At 43.1% G+C, this 26,465-nt stretch overlaps 1 protein-coding gene and 1 pseudogene across 1 annotated transcript; one reads left to right on the top strand and one right to left on the bottom strand.

Annotated features, from left to right (window-relative positions):
• LOC135543450 (hemopexin-like) overlaps positions 1-24,308 on the top strand; it is a 26,412-nt pseudogene extending 2,104 nt beyond the window's left edge.
• Positions 12,817-26,465, bottom strand: LOC135543448 (toll-like receptor 13). Its single transcript, XM_064970721.1, has 2 exons — positions 20,808-26,465; positions 12,817-20,421 (listed from the first exon to the last, which is right to left on the bottom strand). The coding sequence occupies exon 2, from the start codon at positions 20,391-20,393 to the stop codon at positions 17,484-17,486; it is 2,910 nt and encodes a 969-aa protein (XP_064826793.1). The 5' UTR covers positions 20,394-20,421; positions 20,808-26,465; the 3' UTR covers positions 12,817-17,483.

Genomic DNA, 26,465 nt, shown 5'->3' with positions numbered 1-26,465 from the left:
GCCACCTCATATTTGTCCTGTAAAAAATACATACAAAATATATAAAGTTGAAGTCGGAAGTTTACATACCCCTTAGCCAAATATATTTAAACTCAGTTTTTCACAATTCCTGACATTTAATCCTAGTGAAAATGCCCTGTCCTAGGTCAGTTAGGATCACCACTTTATTTTAAGAATGTGAAATGTCAGAATAATAGTAGAGTAAATGAGTTATTTCAGCTTTTATTTCTTTCATCACAATCCCTGTGGGTCAGAAGTTGAAGTTAATTTTATTGACTCACTGAACGGTTACTTTAACATGTGATTATATGTTTTAACAGCAAATTTGGCAAATTTTCTATTAAAACACTGTGTTGTCCATTGAGTACAGATGATCACAATTGACATTCTTCGAAAAGGTATCAAACATAAACTGACTCCTATTCCACACAGCCTATCATGTCTGGGGTGATTTCAGGAAGTCTTCCACAAGCTTCCCACAATAAGTTGGGTGAATTTTGGCCCATTCCTCCTAACAGAGCTGTTGTAACCGAGTCAGGTTTGTAGGCCTCTTTGCTCGCACATGATTTTTCAGTTCTGCCTACAAATGTTCTATAGGATTGAGGTCAGGGCTTTGTGATGGCTACTCCAATACCTTGACTTTGTTGTCCTTAAGCTATTTTGCCACAACTTTGGAAGTATGCTTGGGGTAATTGGCCATTTGGAGGATCCATTTGCGACCAAGCTTTAACTTCCTGATTGATGTCTTGAGATGTTGCTTCAATATATCCACATAATTTTCCTCCCTCGTGATGCCATCTATTTTGTGAAGTGCACCAGTCCCTCCTGCAGCACAGCACCCCCACAGCATGATGCTGCCACCCCCGTGCTTCACGGTTAGGTTGGTGTTCTTCGGTTTGCAAACCTCCACCGTTTAGCTCCAAACAAACCATTGGTCATTAAGGCCAAACAGTTCAATTTTTGTTTAATCAGACCAGAAGACATTTCTCCAAAAAGTACAACCTTTGTCCCCATGTGCAGTTGAAAACCGTAGTCTGGCTTTTTTATGGCAGTTTTGGAGCAGTGGCTTCTTCCTTTCTGAGCGGCCTTTCAGGTTATGTCGATATAGGACTCGTTTTACTGTGGATATAGATACTTTTGTACCTGTATCCCCCAGCATCTTCACAAGGTCCTTTGCTGTTGTTCTTGGATTGATTTGCACTTTTCGCACCAAAGTATGTTCATCTCTAGGAGACAGAACGCATCTCCTTCTTGAGCGGTACGACGGCTGTGCGATCTCATGGTGTTTATACTTGCGTACTATTGTTTGTACAGATGAACGTGGTACCTTCAGGCATTTGTAAATTGCTCCAAAGGATGAATCAGACTTGTGGAGGTCTACAATTTTTAGTTTCTGAGGTCTTGGCTGATTTCTTTTGATTTTCCCATGATGTCAAGCAAAGAGGTGCTGAGTTTGAAGGTAGGCCTTGAAATACATCCACAGGTACACCTCCAATTGACTCAAATTATGTAAATTAGGCTATCAGAATCTTCTAAAGCCATGACATCATTTTCTGGAATTTTCCAAGCTGTTTCAAGGCACAGTCAACTTAACTTCTGACCCACTGGAATTGTGATACAATGAATTATAAGTGAAATAATCTGTCTGTAAACAAATTGTTGGAAAAATGACTTGTGTCATGCACACAGTAGATGTCCTAACCGGCTTGCCAAACCTATAGTTTGTGAACAAGAAATTTGTGGAGTGGTTGAAAAACGAGTTTTAATGACTCCAACCTAAATGTATGTAAACTTCCGACTTCAACTGTATTTGTTAATATGTATATATTATTATTTTTGTTACATTTTTGGTTGTTGTTTGTCTGTCATGCTACTAGCCACCTAGCAATTTTATGAAGTTGGCTTAAGCTAGCCCAGATAGGTTCCCAATCTCCCAACCGCACAACTAGCTAGGAAGAAGCCATTACAGGCTATCAATCAAGTTGGAGTAGCCAGCTTGTCAAACTGTCTTATCTGGCATGCCTGCTAGCAAGGCTGGTCGACTTTATAAAAGCAAGCATTTACTAAATGCATTGAATAAGACTAACATTCCTTCAATCTTTTACCCAGATTTTAGCAGAGTTGCAGAGAAGCATATTTTGTTTCTTTAAAAAAAATAACCATTAGTCAGGAGCAGACAGAAAGCACGAGATATGCTTAGAGATGTAGAAAAATATACATTTTTTACGAAGAATTAAGCATAATGATTATGGCTCAAGATTGCAGGAAAAGTGCAGGTGTCTGAAAAATGTTAAGTTCTCCAACTTCGGACCATCCCCCTGCCATCCTCACATACTTTGTGCACCCTCAGATTTTGGGGGTGTATGACACCTCTGACAGCATTCACTTAGTATACTCAGCATACTCCATCCCTCCTCCATTACAGGACGACAAGGTTTTCAGCTACTATAACCACAGTCCGGAGGAGGGCTACCCCAAGGACATCCAGCTGGACTTCCCAGGGGTGCCCAGCCACTTGGACGCTGCGGTGGAGTGCCCCAAGGGAGAGTGTAACTCAGACTCTGTCCTATTCTTCAAGGGTAAGCCTGTTAACCCTTTGATGAGACCATTATGAACATTTCTCTGGTTTATTGCTATAAACATGTATCAATTATTCACAGACAGCATACCAGGAAATGTGTTATGGATATCAAGTTTCCTAGTCTTGATGTGAGCTGCCTTGTGTATGTTTTCTCTCTCACAGGAGAAGAAGTGTACAACTATGACATCGCCACAGAGTCAGTAAAGGAGAGACAGTGGTCCCACCTGCCCAACTGTACGTCTGCCTTCCGTTGGCTAGAGCAATACAACTGTTTCTATGGTCACAACTTCACTCGGCTGCACTCTGTATCTGGGGAGGTGAATGGAGTGTACCCCAAGGATGCCAGGCACTACTTCATGAAGTGCCCCAATTTTGGTAAGAGAACCATGCAAAGGATGTTACCCTTCCTCCTTTATCAAAATCAGTTCATTGTCAGAGAAGGCTGGTGGAAAGAGCTATAGGAGGATGGGCTCATTGTAATGGCTGGAATGGTATAAATGGAACGCATCATCAAAACATCAAGCATATAGAAACCACGTGTTTGACTCCATTCCACTCATTCCATTCCAGCCATTCCAATTAGCGTGTCCTCCTAGAGTTCATCCCGCCAGCCCCCTCTGCCCAGTGTACATGCTGTGAGATTGAACAGATGAACGGTGAATGGTAATCACAAAACCATTTCATGGAAAAAAAAGCTGTTGGATTGTGTTGACACATGTTATTGTTGGATTGTAGGCCATGGCGGTGAGGCACAGGTTCCCGAAATGCAGTGAAGTGACTCTGGATGCCATCACCTCAGACGACTCAGGCAAAACCTATGCCTTCACTGGTAAGAACTAAGCCTTTGTGTTCAGTTGTGCACACAACTCGCATAAGACAGTTTCCCATTTTCACCTCCGTCCCACTTCCTCAGGTCGTATTTATATGCGTCGAGACACACCCATAATGATGGTAAATACTCCTTCCCCATTGCCAGAACCTGGAAGGAAGTGGCCAACAGGGTGGACGCAGTCTTCTCCTACAGTGACATAATCTACATCATCAAGGTGGGTCAAAGGTTACAGGATCTAGGGGAAGACAGGAACTTCACTTGCAATAAATAACATGTTCAAAGCTTTACTCACAACAGTACCTTTATTGTTTATTGTTATTCACTGTATATTTACCCCTCGTGTCACTTTAAATCTGCATTGATGGAAAAAGACCCTTAAGTAAGTATTTAACTGTTAGTCTACAACTTGTTTACGAAGGATGTGACAAAAGAAAATTGATTTGATTTGAGTATTACCAAAATTACTTTTTTTCAGTTAACTGTTTTGTTACCCATTATGCCTCTGTTTGTCCCATGGCACATAAAACACACCTGAATGCCACCTTTCCAGTTGACAGGGCGACCAAGTTTACATCTACAAATCAGCAGCTCCCTCCACTCTGATTGAGGGCTACCCTAAAAGCCTGAAAAGAGGAGCTGGGCATCGAAGTGCCTGTGAACGCAGCCTTTGTTTGTGCAGGTCACCATATTGTGCACATTATTCAAGGTAACTAATTGGACATTGAACTTGAGTACATTCAAATCTATCCAAGAAAGGGTTGTTGATCTTTTTACATCAATATTCACAAAAAATGTGATTTTCCTGTGTCAGAAATGGTTTGATATTGAGATAAAAACAGCTGCATTGGAACTTAGGGCCGCAGGGTAGCCTAGTGGTAGAGCGTTGGTCTAGTAACTGAAAGGTTGCAAGTTCAAATCCCCAAGCTGACATGGTACACATTTATCGTTCTGCCCCTGAACAAGGCAGTACCCCCTGGTCCTAGGCCATCATCAAAAACAAGATTTTGTTATTAACTGACATGCCTAGTTAAATAAAGGTAAAAAAATAAATAATAATAACACATGACAGAAGATGCAGGACATTGACCGGTCTGCCACCCCAGGATAGTAGCCAGAGTCCCCACTACCCATCTCCGGCACCGAGGCAGGCATGTGTGGCCCTGATGGCATCAAAATGTTTGTGGGCTCTGAGTACTACCACTACGACACCCCCAGGCTCCTGGCTTTCAGCAAGTTCCACCCAGACCCTAAAAAAAATTCACCCCAGACATGATAAGCTGTGTGGAATAGGAGTCAGTTTATGTTAGATACCTTTTCGAAGAATGTCAATTGTGATCATCTGTACTCAATGGACAACACAGTGTTTTAATAGAAAATTTGCTGTCAAAACATATAATCACATGTTAAAGTAACTGTCCAGTGAGTCAATAAAATGATTGACTCATCCTATACTATTTTCTGTGGCCAAAGCATACATTTGAGAAAAAAAACGTCAGAAATCCCACCTTAATTCAATTTTTATCTCAACCAGACCGTTTCAAAAATGCTTGCTGTTTCCTCATAGAGGATGTTATCCTCAGCGTTCTACTCACATTAATATTTGTCATGATCGGTATATGTCAAAACCATTCTGTTGTGTTGGGGTAACTAACACAGAAAATATGCATATAAACATACTTAATTTCAAAAAATGTGGAAGGAAAAGTATTTATCTCGTATTGGAATTTATTGTAGGTCATATTTCATAGAACACTGGGCAGTTACTCTAACTTGACACCACAACTCACAAGTCACCCAAACAATGTTTTTTTAAGGTTCAAATAATATTTTATCACATTATTGTTTAACATTTTTGTATGACAGAGATGAGTTAAATTAAAAAGATGCAAAGAAAACTGAAATAGTATGACTATATTGCATTCATTCATAAGATAATTAAGATACAGGAAAAATCAAGTAATACATTCAGATGAGTAATTCTACAGTATGACAAGCAAAAATAAGTCTTACAAGTACATATGATCATGAACTGGATAATTAGGTGTCGTGTCTTTGGCCTTGCCGGATTAAGTGATATGACATGCTATTCTATAAAATAATTTCTCCGTAATTAATATTACCCGATTGAGCTAATGATGTAAATGTAATTAACTAGAGAGTTGGGCACCACAAAATAATATTTATAGAGCTATTATTATTAAAGAAAGAAAGAAATAAGAAAAGTACTATAGAGTTTATAACTAAATAGGAAATCTGTACAAAACCTCAAGGTAAAGAAGGAAATAAAAAAAGTACTACAGAGTTTATAACTAAATAGGAAATCTTATACAAAACCTCAAGGTAAAGAAGGAAAAAGATGAAGGTAGAAAAATAGTGATTTTATAAGCATTACATTTAATTATGAAAAGAAATATGTTGCAGTTCCTAGGGATGGTAAATTACTGTAGATAATGGATCCCATACTATGCAACATATATAACATTATTGATGAGCCTGATTTAAGATGAACCCAGGTTATTGTTAGATAAAATACAGTGGACTCCTGAAGGAGAGATTCCATTAGTACAGAAAACATATGCTATGTTTAGCAGGGTTTTGGCTTTATCTAATCATTTGAAGGTTTGTCTTTAAATAGTAGAAAGATGACAAGAGTATATGGCATCTGTTGTGAACCAGGATCATTGAGAGTATCGGGTTAATTAAGCTGAACTATATAATTATCTTATAGATTACTAAATAGAAATGTTGAGTTCTATAAAATTCATTAGTGCAAACAGGGAGACAGTGAGACGGTCAGTCAATATTTGGAAACAGAAACCATATCTGGTACTGACAGTATTAGCTGCGGCAACAGGAAGCAGATGCGGAAGCGAAAAAGGCCGGTTTTAAACCATTAAAGCAGCAGTTGTTAAAAGATGAAGTTAAACATAGACATAACTATATTGAAGGATTGTCAGTCTAAGAGCACCAGTGAAAGAGTGGGGGCTCGTCCGGGATCCATGTGCAAATGTATTAGGTCAGTTAGACACCGACACAGGAGTAGGGGAATGGGACTTTACATGGAAGCAAATAATGCAAAGAGAGGCTAACCTAGAAAATACTAGTCAAAGAAAAAAGACAGCCGCAGTGCGAAGAATGGACACCTCAGGTGGGTTGTCCTGGTTGTGGACCATCGTTGTGGTCCCCATCTGGTGGTCGACCCGGGTAGGGTTTCTGCGAATGAAGTCCGCTCCATGGCTGGACAGCAGATGTCCAGTTGGTGGTCGCTGTTGCAGTCCCCCCTCTGGTGTGGTCGACCCGGGTAGGATGTCTGTAAATTAAGATTTCCGATTCATGGCTGGGCAGCGGATGTCTGGATTGGGATCGCCGTTCCGGACCCGTCGTCTGGTCCTCCAGACTGGAAGATCTGGGCAGTAACTTAGGCAGATGTTAACAACGCACACACACTCATGAAATATATCATTACATTTCCTCCCAAATGAGCGGCGTTGTGGTTGTATGGGGAAGTTGTTTATGGCTCTATCACTTTCTACGTGCCGAAGAAAATGAAACAAAATTAATGAATGCCAAAACAAAATATAGTTATGCCCCCTTAATCATCTAACTGGACTGTATTCTATCTATGTCCATGGTCTTGGCAAAATTACCCTATCATGGCATTGTCTAATGTCATATCTAGGGCTTTCCTAATTTGCGGGGTGTTGCTTAGGGTACTATCCTAAGTTGATAACTATATGATAAGTCTACAGCTGTAAGGCACTAGTTTTGGGCAGTCAACAGGGATGACCTATGGACTTCTGAGAAGAAAACTGGTGCGTGCTGTAGCTGTAGAGTTAAAGGCCTCAAAATAAATGTTCAACTTTACTAAGGCTGGTATTTTGCTCGGACCCTTAAGTGATCCTAGCATAAATCCTAATTGGATGTTCCGTTGTGCATGTGAGTTCATGCTTACGCAAGCGCACATGTCAAGGGAAGGAAACCAAGTATCCTGGTAGATTACAACTTGTTCAGAATGAGTCTGACGTAGTCAGGTAATTTTCAGGTCAATGCCTGGAGGTCAGTCAGAATTGGTGTTGAGGGTGTCTGTAGTGGTTTTACAACCAGTCACTGTCTTCCACTATTGTAGTGGCAGTAGGTATGAGGAAGTCAACATCATAGCTATGTTATCCATGGAGGAGCTAACCTCATGACGGAAGTACTCTAAGTATTAGACCAGTCGTACGTGGTGTGATCGTGGTTCATGACTTCTAATAACTTTTCTGCTGAACGGAGGGTTCTATTTATTAGTGGCGTGTGTAACCATTGGAAGAGTGCAATGGCGATTCCCTTCCCCGTGTTGCACTCTGAGTGACTCCTATGTTGCTATTATCAATAGCAGTTTAACTTGTGAGGTTACTAATCCTCTTACTGAGTGTTGCTGGACTGACTGTGGTATTGGTACTGGTACTCAAGGGGTCCAGTTGTCCTACCAATTTATTCTGAAATGTTATCCGACAGGAATACATGATTAGAGCATTTTACTAGTTGTCTTGTAGTGACTACTAGACATCAAATCAAATCAAATGTATTTATATAGCCCTTCGTACATCAGCTGATATCTCAAAGTGCTGTACAGAAGCCTAGCCTAAAACCCCAAACAGCAAGCAATGCAGGTGTAGAAGCACGGCAAAGAATGATTATTGTTGCCATTTGTTTTGGAGGTGAACAAGTCCACTGGACTTCCTTTACGACCAGTGTGGTACACCTCAGTAATATCTTAGATGTGTTCTAAGATAATCCCCGTCTGGGGGCCTGTCTGCTCCTCACTGTTCTCAAAGGGGAGATTACAACTAGATTTGATTTATGCTCTGGCGGCCTCATAAGGTGTTGTCCGTAGTCTCGACCCCCTCCACAGGCCTCGATAAGGCTCATCATGGGTCTGGGCTACTATTCCCCCCCTTTGTGTCTCGGGATCTGAGGAGCAAACGAAAAGTTCGGACCCCATGTACGAGTTGTCAGTGGCCGCGTTATTATGAGAGTGGCTTTAACCTTTCAACCAAATCTCCTGGTGTTTGTGCTTCAACACTCTCAGTGGCTGTCGAGGTCTGTCAGTCACCACTGCGTCCGCCTGTGGCAGCCTCTTCAGTACCTGCAAACTGAGACGAGGGTGTCGGTCTGTGATATCACAAAGTGTTTCACCAGTGGGAGTCAGCGGCTCAGTTGCTGGACTGCAAGGAGGAGGGAAGTTGCTCATTCACAGAGACAGCTGGCTCGAAATCATGAAAATAATTTTCAATCAGATTGGCTGATGGAATGTGTCGAGATATAGTAACATCTCCTTGGATCGGATTCTGCACCAAGTGTTTTCTAAACGTCTTTTTCCCAAGGGGTGCTTTCGACAGATACCCCTCTTGAATGCCTGAGATGCAGCTAGCGTTAGGGGGAGACATTGTGGTCGGTGGAGAAGGCACTGTAGCCTGTGACCATACCTGGTTGGTTTTCCAATCCATCAATGGGAGTAACCGATCCATCAAGTCTGCTCCAAGTAGCAGGTGTATAATTTCGAGGCTGGTGACATACACAGGGTGAACGAGCGATACGTCCTTGTAGTGTAGTTTCAGCATGACTCTCAATGTGATAGGCGAGGTAGTCTGAGTGACCCCTCGAAGTGTAGTGTCGCATCGTTCCACATTTAACCAACGTTTTGTTGGCTTCAAAGCCGTTTTTAGATCCTCAAACAATATTTGAGAGATGAGTGATATTGTCGCACCCGAATCAATTAGCACATGACAAGTTAAGCAGTCCTCCAGGACTGTTTCCAGGTATGGTCGTTTCGATTTTTGTTTAGTGGACATATTCCCCACAAAGTGGAGTGGTCATTCGCAACAACGTGATGTGTCAATTCTGTTCAAGGTGGAAGCAAATCGACTTTTCAGATTTTGAGTGGGCTTGGCTTTAACGAAGTGTTTCACCTTTTTCTTCGCAACCTTTGTATCAGAGTCTATAGACAAAGCCCGTGGGCATGTTTCTTGATCAAGCGGGCCCTGTATAGGGTCTCGAGTGAGAGTGGGAGAGATTTGAATTTTAACGTCCTTGCTATGGGTGTTAATTCCTGCGGACCTGGTGTCCGTTAATTCCCCGTCTAGTCCTTGTGACTTATCTTTTACCCTTTTCTCAAATGTTTCTCGCTTTAGTTCTTCACGTAGTGGAACTTCTGGAGAACATTGGTCTACGTTTTGATCATCCTTCAACCCTTTGTTACCCTTGTGCTCTGACACTTGGTGTGGGTTGGGTGCAGGAACGTAGTGAACAGGTCGATTGTAGCGGTAGTCGTTTTGATGACGACGTACTTTACAGTAATTTCGACCGCGGAGGTTATTGGAATCATGGTTTCGTGGTAGAAACTCTTGTTGTGCGCCATCTCTCAACGCTCCAATACCTGATAATGCACCCTCTAACTGAAGTGAGTGCTCCTGGCCAAACTTCAAAACCGAGTGGTCAGAGCTCTTAGCGTTGCGAGCTTTTGATGCCTCAAAAGCAGTGCTTGCAAGCTCTCTGAGTTGTAAGATAGGCAAGCCAATGTGGGCGGCAGGGCCCAAGTAGGTAATGATGATTGGATACATGTTCGACAGGAACATTTGTTTAATGGTAACAGGTCTTCTTCCATGCCTGTTTCAGTGAGTAGGCCAAAGTAAGCTGAACGAAGCATATGATAGTAAGCTTGTGGGTGTTCATTCCGAGCTTGTTTGACAGTGTTAGCCAGTGAGCTATCGTGTTTGCGAGTTGCAGAACCACTGAATTCTAATTTCAGAGCTGTGGCAAGTTTAGTATAGTTATTTAGCACATGTTGCTGTTGTAGGCGAATTAACTTTGTCACGTGTCTATTCGATGTTCGCTTCAACAGGTAAACCCTGTCAGAACCCATAGCGTTTGGGTAGCCATCCAACGCATCCTCTATGTCAGCTAGGAATGTCTCAGTATCGTTTGGCTGACCTGGAACGGGGTCAAAGGTGGGGAAATTCTTGACGATTTTGTCAAGGTAATCCGCGTCAAGCAGGCGGAGAGGGTTGGCTTCATCCTGTGGGGAAAGTGGGGCTGAAAGGCCAAGAGGAGAAGCCAAGCTTTGGCTTTGTTGGCCAAGAGGCGCCATATTACTCAGTGCTGAATGGCCAAGAGGAGAAGACTGAGGGACACTTAATGGAGGCAATGTTTGAAACCTATCGTCTTCACTCCTTTGAGTACCGGGTTCTGGTTGCTTGGATGGATAGTCACGCTGTAGACGTGACCAATCTTGAACTTCCTCCAAATGGTACCTAGGAGTGGTATTCTGCTGCATTGCAGAGTCCACTTGAGCGCTTAGAGTACTGATTTTGGACACGTGAGTGTCGCACTTGCTCCTTTCGGTCTCAAACTTATCTGTCCTGGTTTGCAGATAGAGGTCTTGCAGATTGAATTAATTAATGCCAATGACTAATCCTACCTGGGTAGGCTATCTGGCAGTGGTGGACCGTCAGGGCCAGCAAGGCCTTCTCTGCTGGTCTAAACATCATCAGAATATAATTTTTTTAAAATATATTTTCCCACAAGTATATATTAAATTATTCCCCAGAGTAAGAGTTACACTCTTCATTTCATAGCGTTCCTCTTGGTAGCACTGCTTCCAGCCCCAGGTTGAGATTTGGAGGGCTGGTCTTTATGTTGGATATTTCATCCAATCATATTCAGCCATCATGTGTTGCCAGGGGTCTAAAATCTGCCCTCAGGCCTTCAGAATCAACAGTGCGGGCGCTTGTAGCTTAAAGTGAATGGAAATTAAAATTTTGTGTCAACCAATCAGCTTTAGAGTTGGCTATTATACGCCTGCTGGCTGGCTCCAGTGTTACACAGGAGCCAGCTAGCAGGCGTAGTGCGTGCACGTCTTTTGATTGGATTACCAATATTGAGAGGCAGGTCCAATATGGGCAGGTCTCAGAACTAGGAAACTGAAATTGATCAACGAATTAATTTGCGTACTACTAAGCTGTTTTTTCAACCCACAATGGCGGAAGGAGAAGATATCAATTTGGTCGAGGATATAATTATAACGCCATTCTCAAGACAAACTTTTCAAGAAAAGTTTGACATTGTCAGGAGAGGTAGAAGACGCCAACGCTACAAAGCCTGTCACAGGCGGGAAAGGGCTTCGTTCGCCACTTTCAATTATGGGCGCTCAATCAATGACTCACAGGCTCCTAGAAGCACTGCAAACTGTACTGCTGGGAATGCCTATTATTTGCAAGTGATGTATTTGGTGTTTGGAGACACACTGGCTTTGCAAACCTGAGTTGTCTAACCAAGGCAGCAACGAGACACCAAAGTACGGCTGGGCACTTACAAGCAATGGTGCTTTTGAAAACTTTTGGGGACACCCGAGTGGATCTACAGCTCAACGAACAAGCACACAGGGCAACGAAGCTGCACAATGAAAAGGTATTGTACTCTTCCCCTGCAATTCTCTGAATAAAAATGTCAATTTCAAGGTCTGGTTATACTACATTTCTGTCTAAATGTATAGTGTCTAGAGCCATGGCATCATAATGATGGTAATAAGAGGTGGATTAATTCGGGTGGGACTGTGTAGGACTTCACTGAAGGCCCAGGCCCCAGAAACACGGCACGCTACTGCTATCTGGGTATTAAACTTGAATTACCCTGAGAAGTTGCTTCATCTAGGTTAATATGAGAAGTTTAAAAGTGTCTCATTTGATTGGAAGAACATTAAGGTATGTTCAACAATTTAATTTATTGAATTGAATGAGACGATAATCCGTACAATCTCCATTGATTGGATATCATTAGTGTAAACAGTAGATCAAATGTTGGGAACATTCACCACTATGGTACACTTCTCCCTAAGGCCGAAGCCACATGGGATTCCCGCTGGGGCGGGACTTCTGTGAGTACAATTTTAACCATCTTCCCTGTCCCTGCTGAAGAAAAGCAGGCCCAAACCATGATGCTGCCACCACCATGTTTGACAGTGGGTATGGTGTGTTCAGGGTGATGAGCTGTGTTGCTTTTACGCCAAACATAACGTTTTGCATTGTTGCCAAAAAGTTCAATTTTGGTTTCATCTGACCAGAGCACCTTCTTCCACATGTTTGGTGTGTCTCCCAGGTGGCTTGTGGCAAACTTTAAACGACACTTTTTTATGGATATCTTTAAGAAATGGCTTTCTTCTTGCCACTCTTCCATAAAGGCCAGATTTGTGCAATATACGACTGATTGTTGTCCTATGGACAGAGTCTCCCACCTCAGCTGTAGATTCTGCAGTTCATCCAGAGTGATCATGGGCCTCTTGGCTGCATCTCTGATCAGTCTTCTCCTTGTATGAGCTGAAAGTTTAGAGGGACGGCCAGGTCTTGGTATATTTGCAGTGGTCTGATACTCCTTCCATTTCAATATTATCGCTTGCACAGTGCTCCTTGGGATGTTTAAAGCTTGGGAAATCTTTTTGTATCCAAATCCAGCTTTAAACTTCTTCACAACAGTATCTCAGACCTGCCTGGTGTGTTCCTTGTTCTTCATGATGCTCTCTGCACTTTTAACGGACCTCTGAGACTATCACAGTGCAGGTGCATTTATACGGAGACTTGATTACACACAGGTGGATTGTATTTATCATCATTAGTCATTTAGGTCAACATTGGATCATTCAGAGATCCTCACTGAACTTCTGGAGAGAGTTTGCTGCACTGAAAGTAAAGGGGCTGAATAATTTTGCACGCCCAATTTTTCAGTTTTTGATTTGTTAAAAAAGTTTGAAATATCCAATAAATGTCGTTCCACTTCATGATTGTGTCCCACTTGTTGTTGATTCTTCACAAAAAAATACAGTTTTATATCTTTATGTTTGAAGCCTTAAATGTGGCAAAAGGTCGCAAAGTTCAAGGGGGCCGAATACTTTCGCAAGGCACTGTATATTATGTAATCTGCTTTTCTATTCTATACAGGCTGAATCAAAATGAAAGCATCATTATATTTTAGATTCCTATCAGGGGGCTCCAATAATGTCGTGCCTTTGGCTATGCCGGATTAAGTAACATGACATGCTATTCTATAAAATTATTTATCCGGAATTACTATTACCTGATTGAGCTAATCATGTAAAAGTAATTAACTAGAGAGTCGGGCACCACAAAATAATATTTATAGAGCTGTTATATTCCGAATAAACTCTTAAAGACCTAGTAATATTTTACATCAATAGCAGTCAATATTAATCGTTACCTTAATTCAGTCTCATCTGTCACGTTCTGACCTTTATTTCCTTTGTTTTGTCATTATTTAGTATGGTCAGGGCGTGAGTTGGGGTGGGCAGTCTATGTTTGTTTTTCTATGATTTGGGTATTTCTATGTTTCGGCCTAGTATGGTTCTCAATCAGAGGCAGGTGTCATTAGTTGTCTCTGATTGAGAATCATACTTAGGTAGCCTGGGTTTCACTGTGTGTTGGTGGGTGATTGATTCTGTCTTTGTGTTTGCACCAGATAGGGCTGTTTTAGGTTTTCACGTTTATTGTTTTGTTAGTCTGTTCATGTGTAGAGTCTTTATTAAAGTACCATGAATAACCACCACGCTGCGTTTTGGTCCACCTCTCCTTCAACAAAAGAAAACCGTTACAGAATCACCCACCACAACAGGACCAAGCGGCGTGGTGTCAGGCAGCGGCAGCAGGAGCAGCGAAAAGAGGAATGGACATGGGAGGACGTTTTGGACGGCAAGAGTATGGACTATACTACTTGGGAGGAAATAGACAGGTGGGCAGTCGACCCAGGAAGAGTGCCGGAGCCCGCCTGGGATTCGCTAGAGCAGTGCGAAGAGGGGTATAGGAGAATGGAGTTGGAGAGACAAGCACGGCGGCGCGGTAGGAAGCCCGAGAGTCAGCCCCAAAAATTTATTGGGGGGTGGCACGCAGGAAGTGTAGCGAAGCCAGGTAGGAGACCTGTGCCAACTTCCTGTGCTTACCGGGGGCGAGACAGACCGGGCAGGCACCGTGTTATGCGGTGGAGCGCACGGTGTCCCCAGTGCGGGTGCATAGCCCCGTGCGGTACATACCAGCTCCGCGTATCGGCCGGGCTAGAGTGAGCATTGAGCCAAGTGCCATGAAGCCGGCTCTATGCATCTGGTCTCCAGTGCGTCTCCTTGGGCCGGCTTACATGGTACCAGCCTTGCGCACGGTGTCCCCGGTTCGCCTGCATAGCCCAGTGCGGGCTATTCCACCTCGCCGCACTGGCAGGGTGACCGGGAGCATTCAACCGGGTAAGGTTGGTCAGGCTCGGTGCTCAAGAGCTCCAGTGCGCCTGCACGGTCCGGTCTATCCGGCACCACCTCCACACACCAGCCCTCCGGTGGCAGCTCCCTGCACCAGGCTTCCTGTGCGTGTCCTCGGCACAGTACCACCAGTGCCAGCACCACGCATCAGGCCAACAGTGCGCCTCGCCTGTCCAGTGCTTCCGGAGCCTTCCTCCTCTCCAGCGCTGCCGGAGTCTCCCACCTGGTCGGCGCTGCCAGAGCTCCCGCCCCTCAGTCCAGAGGCACTAGAGCCCCTCATTCCAGAGGAGCCAGAGCTACTCAGTCCAGTGCTGCCAGAGCCTTCCTCTCCAGCGTTGCCGGAGCTTCACGTCTGCCCAGCGCCATCAGAGTCGCCAGTCTGCCCAGAGCCATCTGAGCTACCCGTCTGCCCAGCGCCATCTGAGCTACCCGTCTGCCCAGCGCCGCCTGAGCCACCCGTCTGCCCAGCACCGCCTGAGCCACCAGTCTGCCCAAAGCCGCCAGTGCCGCCAGTCTGCCCAGCGCCGCCAGTGCCGCCAGTCTGCCCAGCGCCGCCAGTGCTGCCAGTCTGCAAGGAGCCACCAGTGCCACCAGTCTGCCAGGGGCCGCCAGTGCCGCCAGTCAGCCAGGGGCCGCCAGTGCCGCCAGTCAGCCAGGGGCCGCCAGTGCCGCCAGTCAGCCAGTGGCCGCCAGTCAGCCAATGGCCTCCAGTGCCACCAGTCAGCCAGGGGCCGCCAGTGCCGCCAGTCAGCCAGGGGAGCCAGTGCCGACAGTCAGCCCAGAGGCGCCAGTGCCGCCAGTCAGCCCAGAGGCGCCAGTGCCGCCAGTCAGCCCAGAGGCGCCAGTGCTGCCCAGTGCCGCCAGTGCTGCCCAGAGGCGCCAGTGCCGCCAGTCAGCCCAGAGGCGCCAGTGCCGCCAGTCAGACCAGAGGCGCCAGTGCCCCTCTGTCCAGTGGGGTCATTTAGTAGGGTCACCGTGGTTAGGAGGCCACGGAAGCAGACAAGAAGGCGGACTAAGACATTGGTGAAGTGGGGTCCGCGTCCTGCGCCAGAGCCGCCACCGCAGACATACGCCCACCCAGACCCTCCCCTATAGGTTAAGGTTTTGCGGCCGGAGTCCGCACCTTTGGGGGGGTACTGTCACGTTCTGACCTTTATTTCCATTGTTTTGTCATTATTTAGTATGGTCAGGGCGTGAGTTGGGGCGGACAGTCTATGTTTGTTTTTCTATGATTTGGGTATTTCTATGTTTCGGCCTAGTATGGTTCTCAATCAGAGGCAGGTGTCATTAGTTGTCTCTGATTGAGAATCATACTGAGGTAGCCTGGGTTTCACTGTGTGTTGGTGGGTGATTGTTCCTGTCTTTGTGTTTGCACCAGATAGGGCTGTTTTAGGTTTTCACGTTTATTGTTTTGTTAGTCTGTTCATGTGTAGGGTCTTTATTAAAGTACCATGAATAACCACCACGCTGCGTTTTGGTCCACCTCTCCTTCAACTAAAGAAAACCGTTACATCATCTGAAAGTTGTAAATTCTTGGTTATCTGTACGAACCCTGGCTAACAAGTTGAATCAGCAATGCAAAATTGGGTTTAATTATTTAATTACTAAATACCTAACTAATCACACAGAATTACACATACACATAATTAAATCATAACTTGATTACAAATTACGTCATAAAGGAAAACATCCCTAGCAGGCGGAACAGATATGACAGCCTGTTACACAAAGAAAAGGGCTGGGTTTGAGTGAAAGAGCGGGAAGACTGAGGAACAAAGGGGCGAAGCTGTGCCATCGTAAATACAGTATCTTATGCATTCTAAATTACCGCCAATTTGAAAAAGGAAAATGCAATAAATATTTACTCTGAGCTTAGTTTCGGTAGGTTGGTGGTAGATGGAAGGCCGTGTGCCCAACCGAGTCCTTTGTCCTTTGAAGAATGTCTCTGCTGGTAAATTGAATATGTTGTATAACGTCGTTGTGTGGTAGACGGGATAGTCTGTCTGTTCCTTCCTAACCCTCATTTGCAGCGGCTGTTGCTAACTCAACGGCTAGGAGGTATCACTTCTGTAGTGAATAAGAGTTCAAAGTCCATACCAATCGCAACCAAAGCTCATGCTGATGTTGGCTTCGTTCTGTAGTTATTATCTGAACCATTCTGACATCGGACCGTCGTCCTCAAGTCCTGGGAACAGGAGGTTACATTGTCATCAAGGCTTTATATAGGAAGGGAGAGGAGGGCGTGTTTGAAAATATTTATAGACCATGTCCCTTCACAGGGGCGGGCCACTGATTGAGCAGAGCCCTATTTTATGAAAACCCAAATCTCACATTTTAGAAGCTAAAATTTTATTTCATCCTATCACAAATAATTTCATATTCAAACATTTAAATTGAACAACAATTCCATGTGAATCCGATAACTCTGATGTGTAGACTTTCCACTGTAGAGTTTGTCATCTTATCATTGATGAGAATGTCTCAGATGACAACCGAACTGACATCATATTCATTAAGTACCACCGCATATGTTCAGTTGGTCAGATTACCAGAATATAGTTAATTTCCCCAGAATCTCTATGTTAACCAAGGGTTTTGCAAATGTAACATCAGTAGGGTAGAGAGAGGAAAAAGGGGGGAAGAGGTATTTATGACTGTCATAAACCTAAGCCCCAGGCCAACGTCATAACATATGTGTAAGCATTTCTTAACGATATTCTCATGCAGATGTAAAGAAAAGGTTCAAAGTGTGATGGTTGTTTCAAATCAACATGTCACTATCACAGAGCCTGCACCCCAGAGAGGATGGGATTTTCTTCAGCAGGGCCGTCCTTGGTCTCTAAAGCCAGCCGCAGTTGCTGCCAGAAGACCGCGGTGTGCTCCCCAACTCTGGGCCAGCTCAGGTATGTGCGTCTCTTCACTAGCTTCCTCATCCGGTGGTAGGGTGACAGCTGGTGGGTAGGGATCTCCTCCAGGAACACCAGAATCAGGACGTCCTTCTGCTCATCAAAGAGCCGGAAGCTGGCCACCTGGATCTCCCGGGAGCACCACTCACTCTCCAGGTAGCGGTGGCTGATGACACAGATGGTCTTGCGGCTTCCGTAGATGCCGTCCATAATGTTGTCTATGATTGGTTTGCCTGGCTGGAAGTCCCGGTGGTGGAGACACAGCTTCCAGCCCTGCTCTCCCTCCAGCTCTGGCAGAAGCTCCCTCAGGACCCAGGGCTCATCGTGGGCGTTGTAGGAAATGAAGGCATCGTACTGACAGCCATGAGGCGTGAGCTTATTCCTTTGCTTGGTGTCATAGAGGAAAGCCAGGAAGAGGTAATAGCCGTAAATTACCTGCCATTTCAGGAAGTGGTAGGCAAAGGATGCTATCAGGGTGAGGAGGACCAGACAAGTGGTAGAGATGTAGTAGTAAAGTCCTAAGTCCACTGTACAGAACTGAAGCTCAACATCCAACAGCTTGGTGTCCTTTAGATCGGCAGGATAGTTGCAGGTAAATTCTCCTGCACCAACAACTTGTGTTTGGTTGTCGCTCTCCATCCACTGGACAAACCAAGCATCGCTGCAGCCACAGGTGAAAGGATTATCTTGCATGTCCAGGTATGTCAAGGCAGGGAGAGATTGCAACACCGTCTCATTGACTGCTGTTATGTCATTCTTTCTCACCTGCAAGAAAGTTACTCTACTGAGGTTTGCTCCTATGAGGAAATCTAAGGACTGAAGTCGGGCTTTGGGCAGATAAAGTCTGTTGAGACTTGGGGTTGGGTGAAACAGCTTTGGAGTGAGGGCTGTGAACTCATTCTTACTGATATCAAGGAACCACAACTGGGGTGTGTGAATGAATGTGTCTGGGTGCAGGTCCTTAATATTAAGACTCCCTGCCCGGAATGACAATAAAGATGTCAGACCTTCAAGAAAGTTGATTGGTAGATGACACAGTCCCTTGTGACGCTGACTAAATATCAAAAGGTTCTCCAGAGATGTCAGATGAGAGAAGGGTGGAGGGTCTAATTTATCATCATTTTCATATGTGATGTAATTACAGGATATATCAAGAGTTCTTATTTGTGGAAGTCCCGTCAGCACAGTATTTCTTATGTCTGTTTGAGTGATCTTATTTGACTGTAGTCTAAGTTCTGTAAGATTCACCAATCCCTCAAAGGCTCCATCTTCAAGACTAGCAATCTGATTGTCAAATAAAAGCAGAGTCTTGAGTGATGCTAAGCCTTTAAAGTCTCCTTTAGAGATTGAGCTCAGCTTATTGTATGACATCGACAAAAATTCTAGTTTGTGCAAACCACTCATGAAGTCATCATTCAAGGTCAGGATTTTGTTTGATCCCAGTTTAAGGATCCTTAAGTCTTTCAAATCCTGGAATACACATCCTGGAAGGTTGGAGATTTGATTGTGGAAAAGAAAGAGTTCTGTGAGTCCTGTAAGATTGGAGAAATCTGAGCAGCCCAGTTTATGGATGATATTGAAGCTGAGATCCAGGAGCATTAGTGTGGATATATTTCTAGTGGCATCTGGTACGGAAGAAAGCCTGTTGTGGCCCAGTCTCAAAGTACTTAGTTGCTCCATTGATCTGAATGATACCTCCGACAGCTGAATAATATTATTATTTTCTAAGTCCACTTCGGTCACTTGTTTACATGACTGCAGAACTTCCTCAGACAAAGCACTTATGTTGTTATGATGCAGTCGGAGCAATCTAAGTGTGGGTATATTGCAGGCAAAATCAATGAGAGCCTTGACCCTCTCTTCACTAATGTCATACAGTCTCAGATGGACTAATGAGGAGTTGACAGTCTGCAGCACCATACCCATCCTCTCCAAAGACATCTCAATCCCGCTCAGGTTGAGACAATTGACGTTTCTCAGAAAAGATCTGTCCAAGACATCCCATTCCATGTGTCCAAGTTGGCCACAGTAGGCGATGTCTAACACCTCAAGGTAAGGAAGAACATCTGCCGTGATCCTGAAGATTCCCAATGGATTCCGGGATAAATCCAACAGCCTCAGCTCTATAGAAGTGTTTGATATTTCCTGTGACTGGAAAGAGGTGAATTTGTTGCTCCCAATGTACAACTCCTGTAAGTGTGGTAATTGTACGATGGGCTGAACTTCCTTCATATTATGAAGGCTGTTCTTGGTTAAATTCACTGTCTTCAAACTGGAGAGAAGTTGAAAGGATGAGGACCCAATGGTTGTGATGAGGTTGTTGTCCAGATGTAGCAGGGAGAGGCTGGCCAGGCCCTGAAACAAATGGTCTGACAGGGTTGTGAGTCTGTTATGAGCCAGATTCAGCTCTCGAAGCGCCTTTAGGGGTAAAAGAGCGTCATTGTCCACTTGAGAGATCTGGTTTCTGGACATGTTTAGAATTTTGAGGTTTGATAGGCCTTTAAAATCCAACTTTCCGATTTTGGAAATATTATTCATGGCCACATCTAAAACACTTACTTTACAAGGAATATTTATAGGCATGACTTCAAGATTCCTGTTATAACAGAGTACTTTCATGTTAAAGTTGTCACTGAGATTACCCCGGATTGTGCAGTTTTTCAAGAAGTACCCACATGCTGGATCAGCTAGACCCCAGCAATACATCAGGAAACTAAGAAAGAGTCTCAGCTGAGAGAATGTAGACCCACTTTGTTTTCCTGGCAAGGTTATCTTGAGTGTCATTGTGAGGAGCTTGACATCTACTTCAGATCTAGAGAGAAAAACAAAGACAAATACAGTGACTAGCTGTTACATTATTTGGAGGATGGAAATGTAACATAATTAAACAATTTAATGAAGTTGCAATAACACTGGTTGCTGTTGGTATTGTGGTCCTCAAAATAACTGACAGATTATCATTTATAGGTCATCCAAATTATCAACATAACTCACAAAAAGTCTGCTTTACTGATAAAGACAAATTAGAGTAGAAAGGAATAAAGGTAAAGACCCCTATCAAATTAGAAATGAGTAGATAAGGGTAATAACATTGTCTGAATAAGAATAAAACACACAGTTGTATGATATTTTTGAAGAGATACACCAGCAAAAGACAAGTAAAAACAGCCAGACTACATAGTAGTCATTTTTACTCACAATTGTTGGAAGAAGACAGTCACAGTGAGCACTAGTGTAGCATAGGACTGTGATCACCTGAGTCCTGGTTCTACCACCCTGCTCCAAAGAGCACTTCCCTGGTATTTTACTTCACTAAACTTTGTTCAAAATACATATTGGTATTTGTCTAGATTGATTTCTCACAAACAGCTACAACACAAGTGAAAACTTAACAGACTGGGTTGACCTGACACACAGTTGACTAAGGGGCAGAAAACAAGGGCCAGAAAAGAAGAAGCGAGAGAGAGAGAGTTGGGGGGGAAGTCGGGCTTGTTTTCTCTCTCTCACAGTTGGACCGAATAAAATATTGATGCTGACCATATACGGGAACTTCCGAGACCTGAGATATTTATTTCCTAGAACTAAGAACATTCTGATCCAAACATCAAACGGGTACCAGAGAATTTAATGTTCATTTCTTTACCAGAAGCCGCCTCCAACACTGTTTTCTAGAATTTGGCAGGACATCCAACCGGCCTCACAACCGCCGACCACATGTAACCACCCCAGGACCTCCCCATCCGGCTTCTTCACTTACGGGATTGTCTGAGACCAGCCACCCGAATAGCTGATGAAGCTGTGGGTTCCACAAACTGTCAGAAAGCATCTCATCTGCATCCTCACCAGGGTCTTAAACTGCGTCGTAACCGTCTTCATTGGGCAAATGCTCACCTTCAATAGTCACTGGCAATATTGTAAATATTACATAGAAATTTAAACAGAATTTTGTTTAAAATATATCAATACAATTTTAAATCCTTAGGCTTTTTTGAAGGCATAGAAAACCCTCGTGGTTCCCCACTGCTGAATGTCTCTCTCAATTCCTTGGTCAAGGAAGATGACTCAACCAGAGTTCTCAGAGACACTTCTGTCTACTTTGTGTAATAACAGTTTGTGTCCAGTAGATGACAAATTATACAAAGGAATGTGTTCGTAAAGAAATCTAATCTAATGCAATTCTAATGCAGCATAGAACTTTCAAGAGGATACGTGTTTAGGCTCCCAATGAATAGCGAAACAAAACCAACTGATGAAATTGAAACCCAGTCCCATAGAGATGACAATTATAAGACTGTCCATAATGTGTAAGTCTCAGGTTAGAATTCAGTGCATTTTCATTGAAGATTGTTGAGTCAGGGAGAGAGTTATTTCCTTCAGATTCAGATCAGATTGTTTAATAGTCACATGAACAGGGTTGCAGGTGTGATTGCAGGGTAGAGTGAAAATCTTCGGCTTCAACCTCCAACATGCAGAGCTAGTAAAATAAAATAATTGAAAGGGTGATAAAAACAATAGAAATAGCACTATGTACATAATAACAACAATGGCATGCATGGTTAGATCATCTGTGAAGACAAGACCTTCATGGGAAAGGGTTCAGTGATTTACAAAGCAGGTATGAATGAAGTTTTCACAGACATCATAGCAGACATAGTCCTTATTTGTGAGCCAGAACTGATACCACATTGTGATACAACAGTAGATCTCCCTTGCTTGTATGTTCTTTATGGTGTAATATAACTAACATGGATACTGTTTCCCTTTGTGCACTGACTTTCCCCTTGTTATTGTTCTATTTCTCATTCATACTTCATAGACTATATTTCATCCACAGGTGAGAGGAAAGAAAATGGAATGAAGGGGAGAATGACGTCATTCTCATATCAAGGTGTGTGTGTGTGTGTGTGTGTGTGTGTGTGTGTGTGTGTGTGTGTGTGTGTGTGTGTGTGTGTGTGTGTGTGTGTGTGTGTGTGTGTGTGTGTGTGTGTGTGTGTGTGTGTGTGTGTGTGTGTGTGTGTGGAAGGTTAAGGTTAGAATTAGTGTTAGTGTTAGAATTAGGTTTACGGTTATGGTTAGGAGCTAAGTTTAGTTTTAGGGTTAGGGGCTTGGGTTCGGTTCAGGGTTATGGTTAAGGTTAAGTTTTCGTTTTGGGGTTAAGGTTAGAGTTAGGGTAGTCCATCTGTAAATGGCCCACCCAATCTACTTACCTCATCCCCATATTGTTTTTATTTATTTTTCTGCTCTTTTTCACACCAGTATCACTACTTTCCCATCATCATCTGCTCATCTATCACTCCAGTGTTAATCTTCTAAATTGTAATTACTTCGCTACTATGGCCTATTTATTGCCTTACCTCCTCACGCCATTTGCACACACTGTATAAAGACTTTATTTTAGTCTATTGTGTTAGTGACTGTACGCTTGTTTATTCCATGTGTAACTCTGTGCTGTTGTTTGTGTCGCACTGCTTTGCTTTATCTTGGCCAGGTCGCAGTTGTAAATGAGAACTTATTCTCAACTAGCTTACCTGGTTAAATAAAGATCAAATATAAAACATAAAAAATAAAAAGGGTAAGGGTTAGATTTAGGGTTAGGGAAACTAGGATTTTGAATGAGACTGAATTGTGTGTCCCACATGGTTAGTTATACAATAGTGTGTGTGTGTGTGTGTGTGTGTGTGTGTGTGTGTGTGTGTGTGTGTGTGTGTGTGTGTGTGTGTGTGTGTGTGTGTGTGTGTGTGTGTGTGTGTGTGTGTGTGTGTGTGTGTGTGTGTGTGGAAGAAGTGAAACAGGGAGTGGGAGTAAAGGTAACATTCTCAGAAAAAAAACATGAATAGAAACACAAAAAAGGGTGTCCTGGGGGATGTCTTAACGAAAGTGAATGAGGAAGTGAGAAAAAGTTATTGAGCAAACAGACCAACATTGGACTTTGTTTGACCTTTATGGTGAAACTAAACTGATATGGATACCTTGTGTGACTTTCCCCTTGTATTTATCGTTCTATTTCTCCTTCATACTTCATGGATTTTATTTCATCCACAGGTGAGAGGAAAGAATATTGAATAAGTGGAGAGAGAAGGACATAAGCACCACAGGAGGCTGGTGAGAGGAGGACGACTCATAATAATGGCTGGAATGGAGTGAATGGAATGGTATCAAACACATGGAAACAACGTGTTTGATGTGTTTGATACACTCTTAGTAAAAAGGTGCTATCTAGAACCTAAAAGGGTTCTTCAGCTGTCCCCATAGTAGGAGCCTTTGAAGAACTTCGGGTAAAACCCTTTTGGTTCCAGGTAGAGCCCTTTCCACAGAGGGTTCTACATTGAACCAAAAGGTTTCTACCTGAAACCAAAAAGGGTTCTACCTGAAGAACCTGAAGCTGCTGAAGAACCCTTTTGGAACCATTTATCTAAGAGTGTACCATGCAAATTATTCTGTTCCAGCCATTACATTGAGCCCATCCTCCTCAATCAAGGTGTTACAAGCCTCCTGTGATAAGGACCTGTCTGCCACCTCTAGGGCAGTAGCCAGAGAGGCCCCACTGCCCATCTCCGGCATCAAGGAAGGCATGATGACATCAAAGTGTATGTGGACTCTGAGTACTACCACTAGGAGACACCCAGGCTCCTGGCTTTCAGCAGGATCCGCCCAGAGCCTAACAAAATCCCCCCTGACATGATGGGCTGTGTGGAATAGTCATTGTGTGTGCGATCACTGTTCGATGAACAACAACTGTGAACATCTGTACAACATGGTGTCTTATTAGAAAATTATCCAAACCTGCTGTCAATACATAGAGTGTTAACTTAGAGTGTTAACTCAAACAACACAATACACAAGTCACTCGAACAATGTTCTTTGAACGCTTCAATTGATTCTTTATTATCACATTTTATGCTGAACATTTTGTATGACAGATATCAAAATATACAAATAAACTGTAAAAGTGTGATTTCATTGCATTAATTTAGTAACAAAATCAAGAATATCTATGACAAGGAAAAAATAAGCAAATATGATCATGAATTGGCTTATTCAATTTACAAATATAAGCATTTCCTACCCTCTAAAAAAATGATTTGATCAAATATTGAATTTGCCCTTTACTACCAAAGCCCATAGAAACGCATTGAATAACATACTTATAAATGTAAAAATAAAATAAAAAGACTTTCCAAAAATAAATCATACGGAATAAGGTTTTTGATGTGACTCTCCCAGTGCTTAATTTAGCCTTTAGTTAATTATCCGGCCCACAGAAAGAAAAGTAACGTGAAAAAGTACATTTTAAGGTGGGACTAATATTCTAAGAGTTGATTTTGGTTGGTTCGGCCCGGGTTATTCGTTTGCGTAACATTGTAAGCAATGTTTGAGACCAACGCGTGGCCTTGGCTATGTGAGAAGCGGCCAGTACGTCTCACATAACTAGAATGAGTTTCACTTTCTATGACCTCTCTCCCTCTCTCTACTCTGATAGACATGAGCCTGCAACTCACATTCCTCATTTCCTCATAGAAGCATAGCCATACGAAGGATTCTGAACGAACTGCAGCACCCTCGATACATTTAAATACATTTGCCAAAGTTATATTATTACTGCTGTCTGTTCAGAAATCGATTAAATCATTCAGAATAGCCCACTACACAATAACAATAATTTATAATTTAGTGACAGAGGATCAGTAGCTGTGGATTGTAACCTAATAAACAAGGAATAGCCTACATCCGGGAACGAGTGGCAAATCTGTCAGATCTGAATAAACAGGCCTTTCGCAATATTTGAATATTTTAAGTACAATCAAGCGAAATTACAGGTTGTAAGGCAAATGACTCCTGCTGAAAAGAGAAGACTCTGCTGTAGGCTACCAAAATATTTGATCAACTTCGAAGTAGTATTTTTACAAAAAAGAGAGCGAGAGGGAGAGGATTTTGGCACAAGCATCGGCCATCACCATCGAGTTAGCTGAGTGAGTCAGTCAAACTGGAAGCATTTTTAGGACTATAATTTGCCCCGCATATTGTAGCCTACAATATGTGTCTTCACACAACTAGGCCTAGAATATTGATGGATTCAAGACAAGGTCGTTTTTAATTGATCTCAGATTCTCAGTTTGTCAGTGTCAAAGTAGCCTGTCATTTCGATAATTTTTGCGGTACTAAAAAAGATTCAAAATGACATAAAATTACTGAAATTCATTTATAAAAGACCACCATTTTCCCGGACCCCAGGCTACTAAAAATGTTCTCCATGTGTGCAACTTCTATAAGTGCCTCAATTCTACTGCTCTATGCCACTACGCAAATGTGATGATAAGCATGCGAAGATTTATTATGAAGGTAATTCATTTTTTTCAGTCGTTCCGGTACCTGAGAACTCCCCAGGTCACCTGACTCTCGAGCTCACTTTTTGTTCCGGCACCTCCCGATTTACAAATTAAGCACTGGTCTCTCCGATATCTAGGATATATAAGAAAGCTGAATTTTTAAAATATATATTTTAAATGTAACCCCTTATTTTTGTTAGCAGAAAACTACCTTCATACTTCAATTCGTTTGTATGGGTTACCTTCAGCTGAGACCTGTGACAAAACGGAGAACATCACCTTGTTCGTGAGAGTCTCCCCTTTCCATAGAGGGGTCATAATAGTTTGTAAGCCAAACCGTTTCGGATGTTTCATGGTCTGACAAACATCGCTGAAGCTCAGCCACCTTCCACTGCAGATGCGGAAAGCCAACATAAACGGTTGCAAACCTGGTCTCAGAGCATTTCGTATTATTCTGTATGTACAGTGCATTCGGAAGGAATTCAGACTCCTTGACTTTTTCCACGTTTTGTTACGTTACAGTCTTATT

The sequence above is a fragment of the Oncorhynchus masou genome, chromosome 7 (genome assembly GCF_036934945.1).
Source record: "Oncorhynchus masou masou isolate Uvic2021 chromosome 7, UVic_Omas_1.1, whole genome shotgun sequence".
Classification (NCBI taxonomy): Eukaryota; Metazoa; Chordata; class Actinopteri; order Salmoniformes; family Salmonidae; genus Oncorhynchus; species Oncorhynchus masou.
This window is presented reverse-complemented; position numbering and strand designations above follow the sequence as displayed.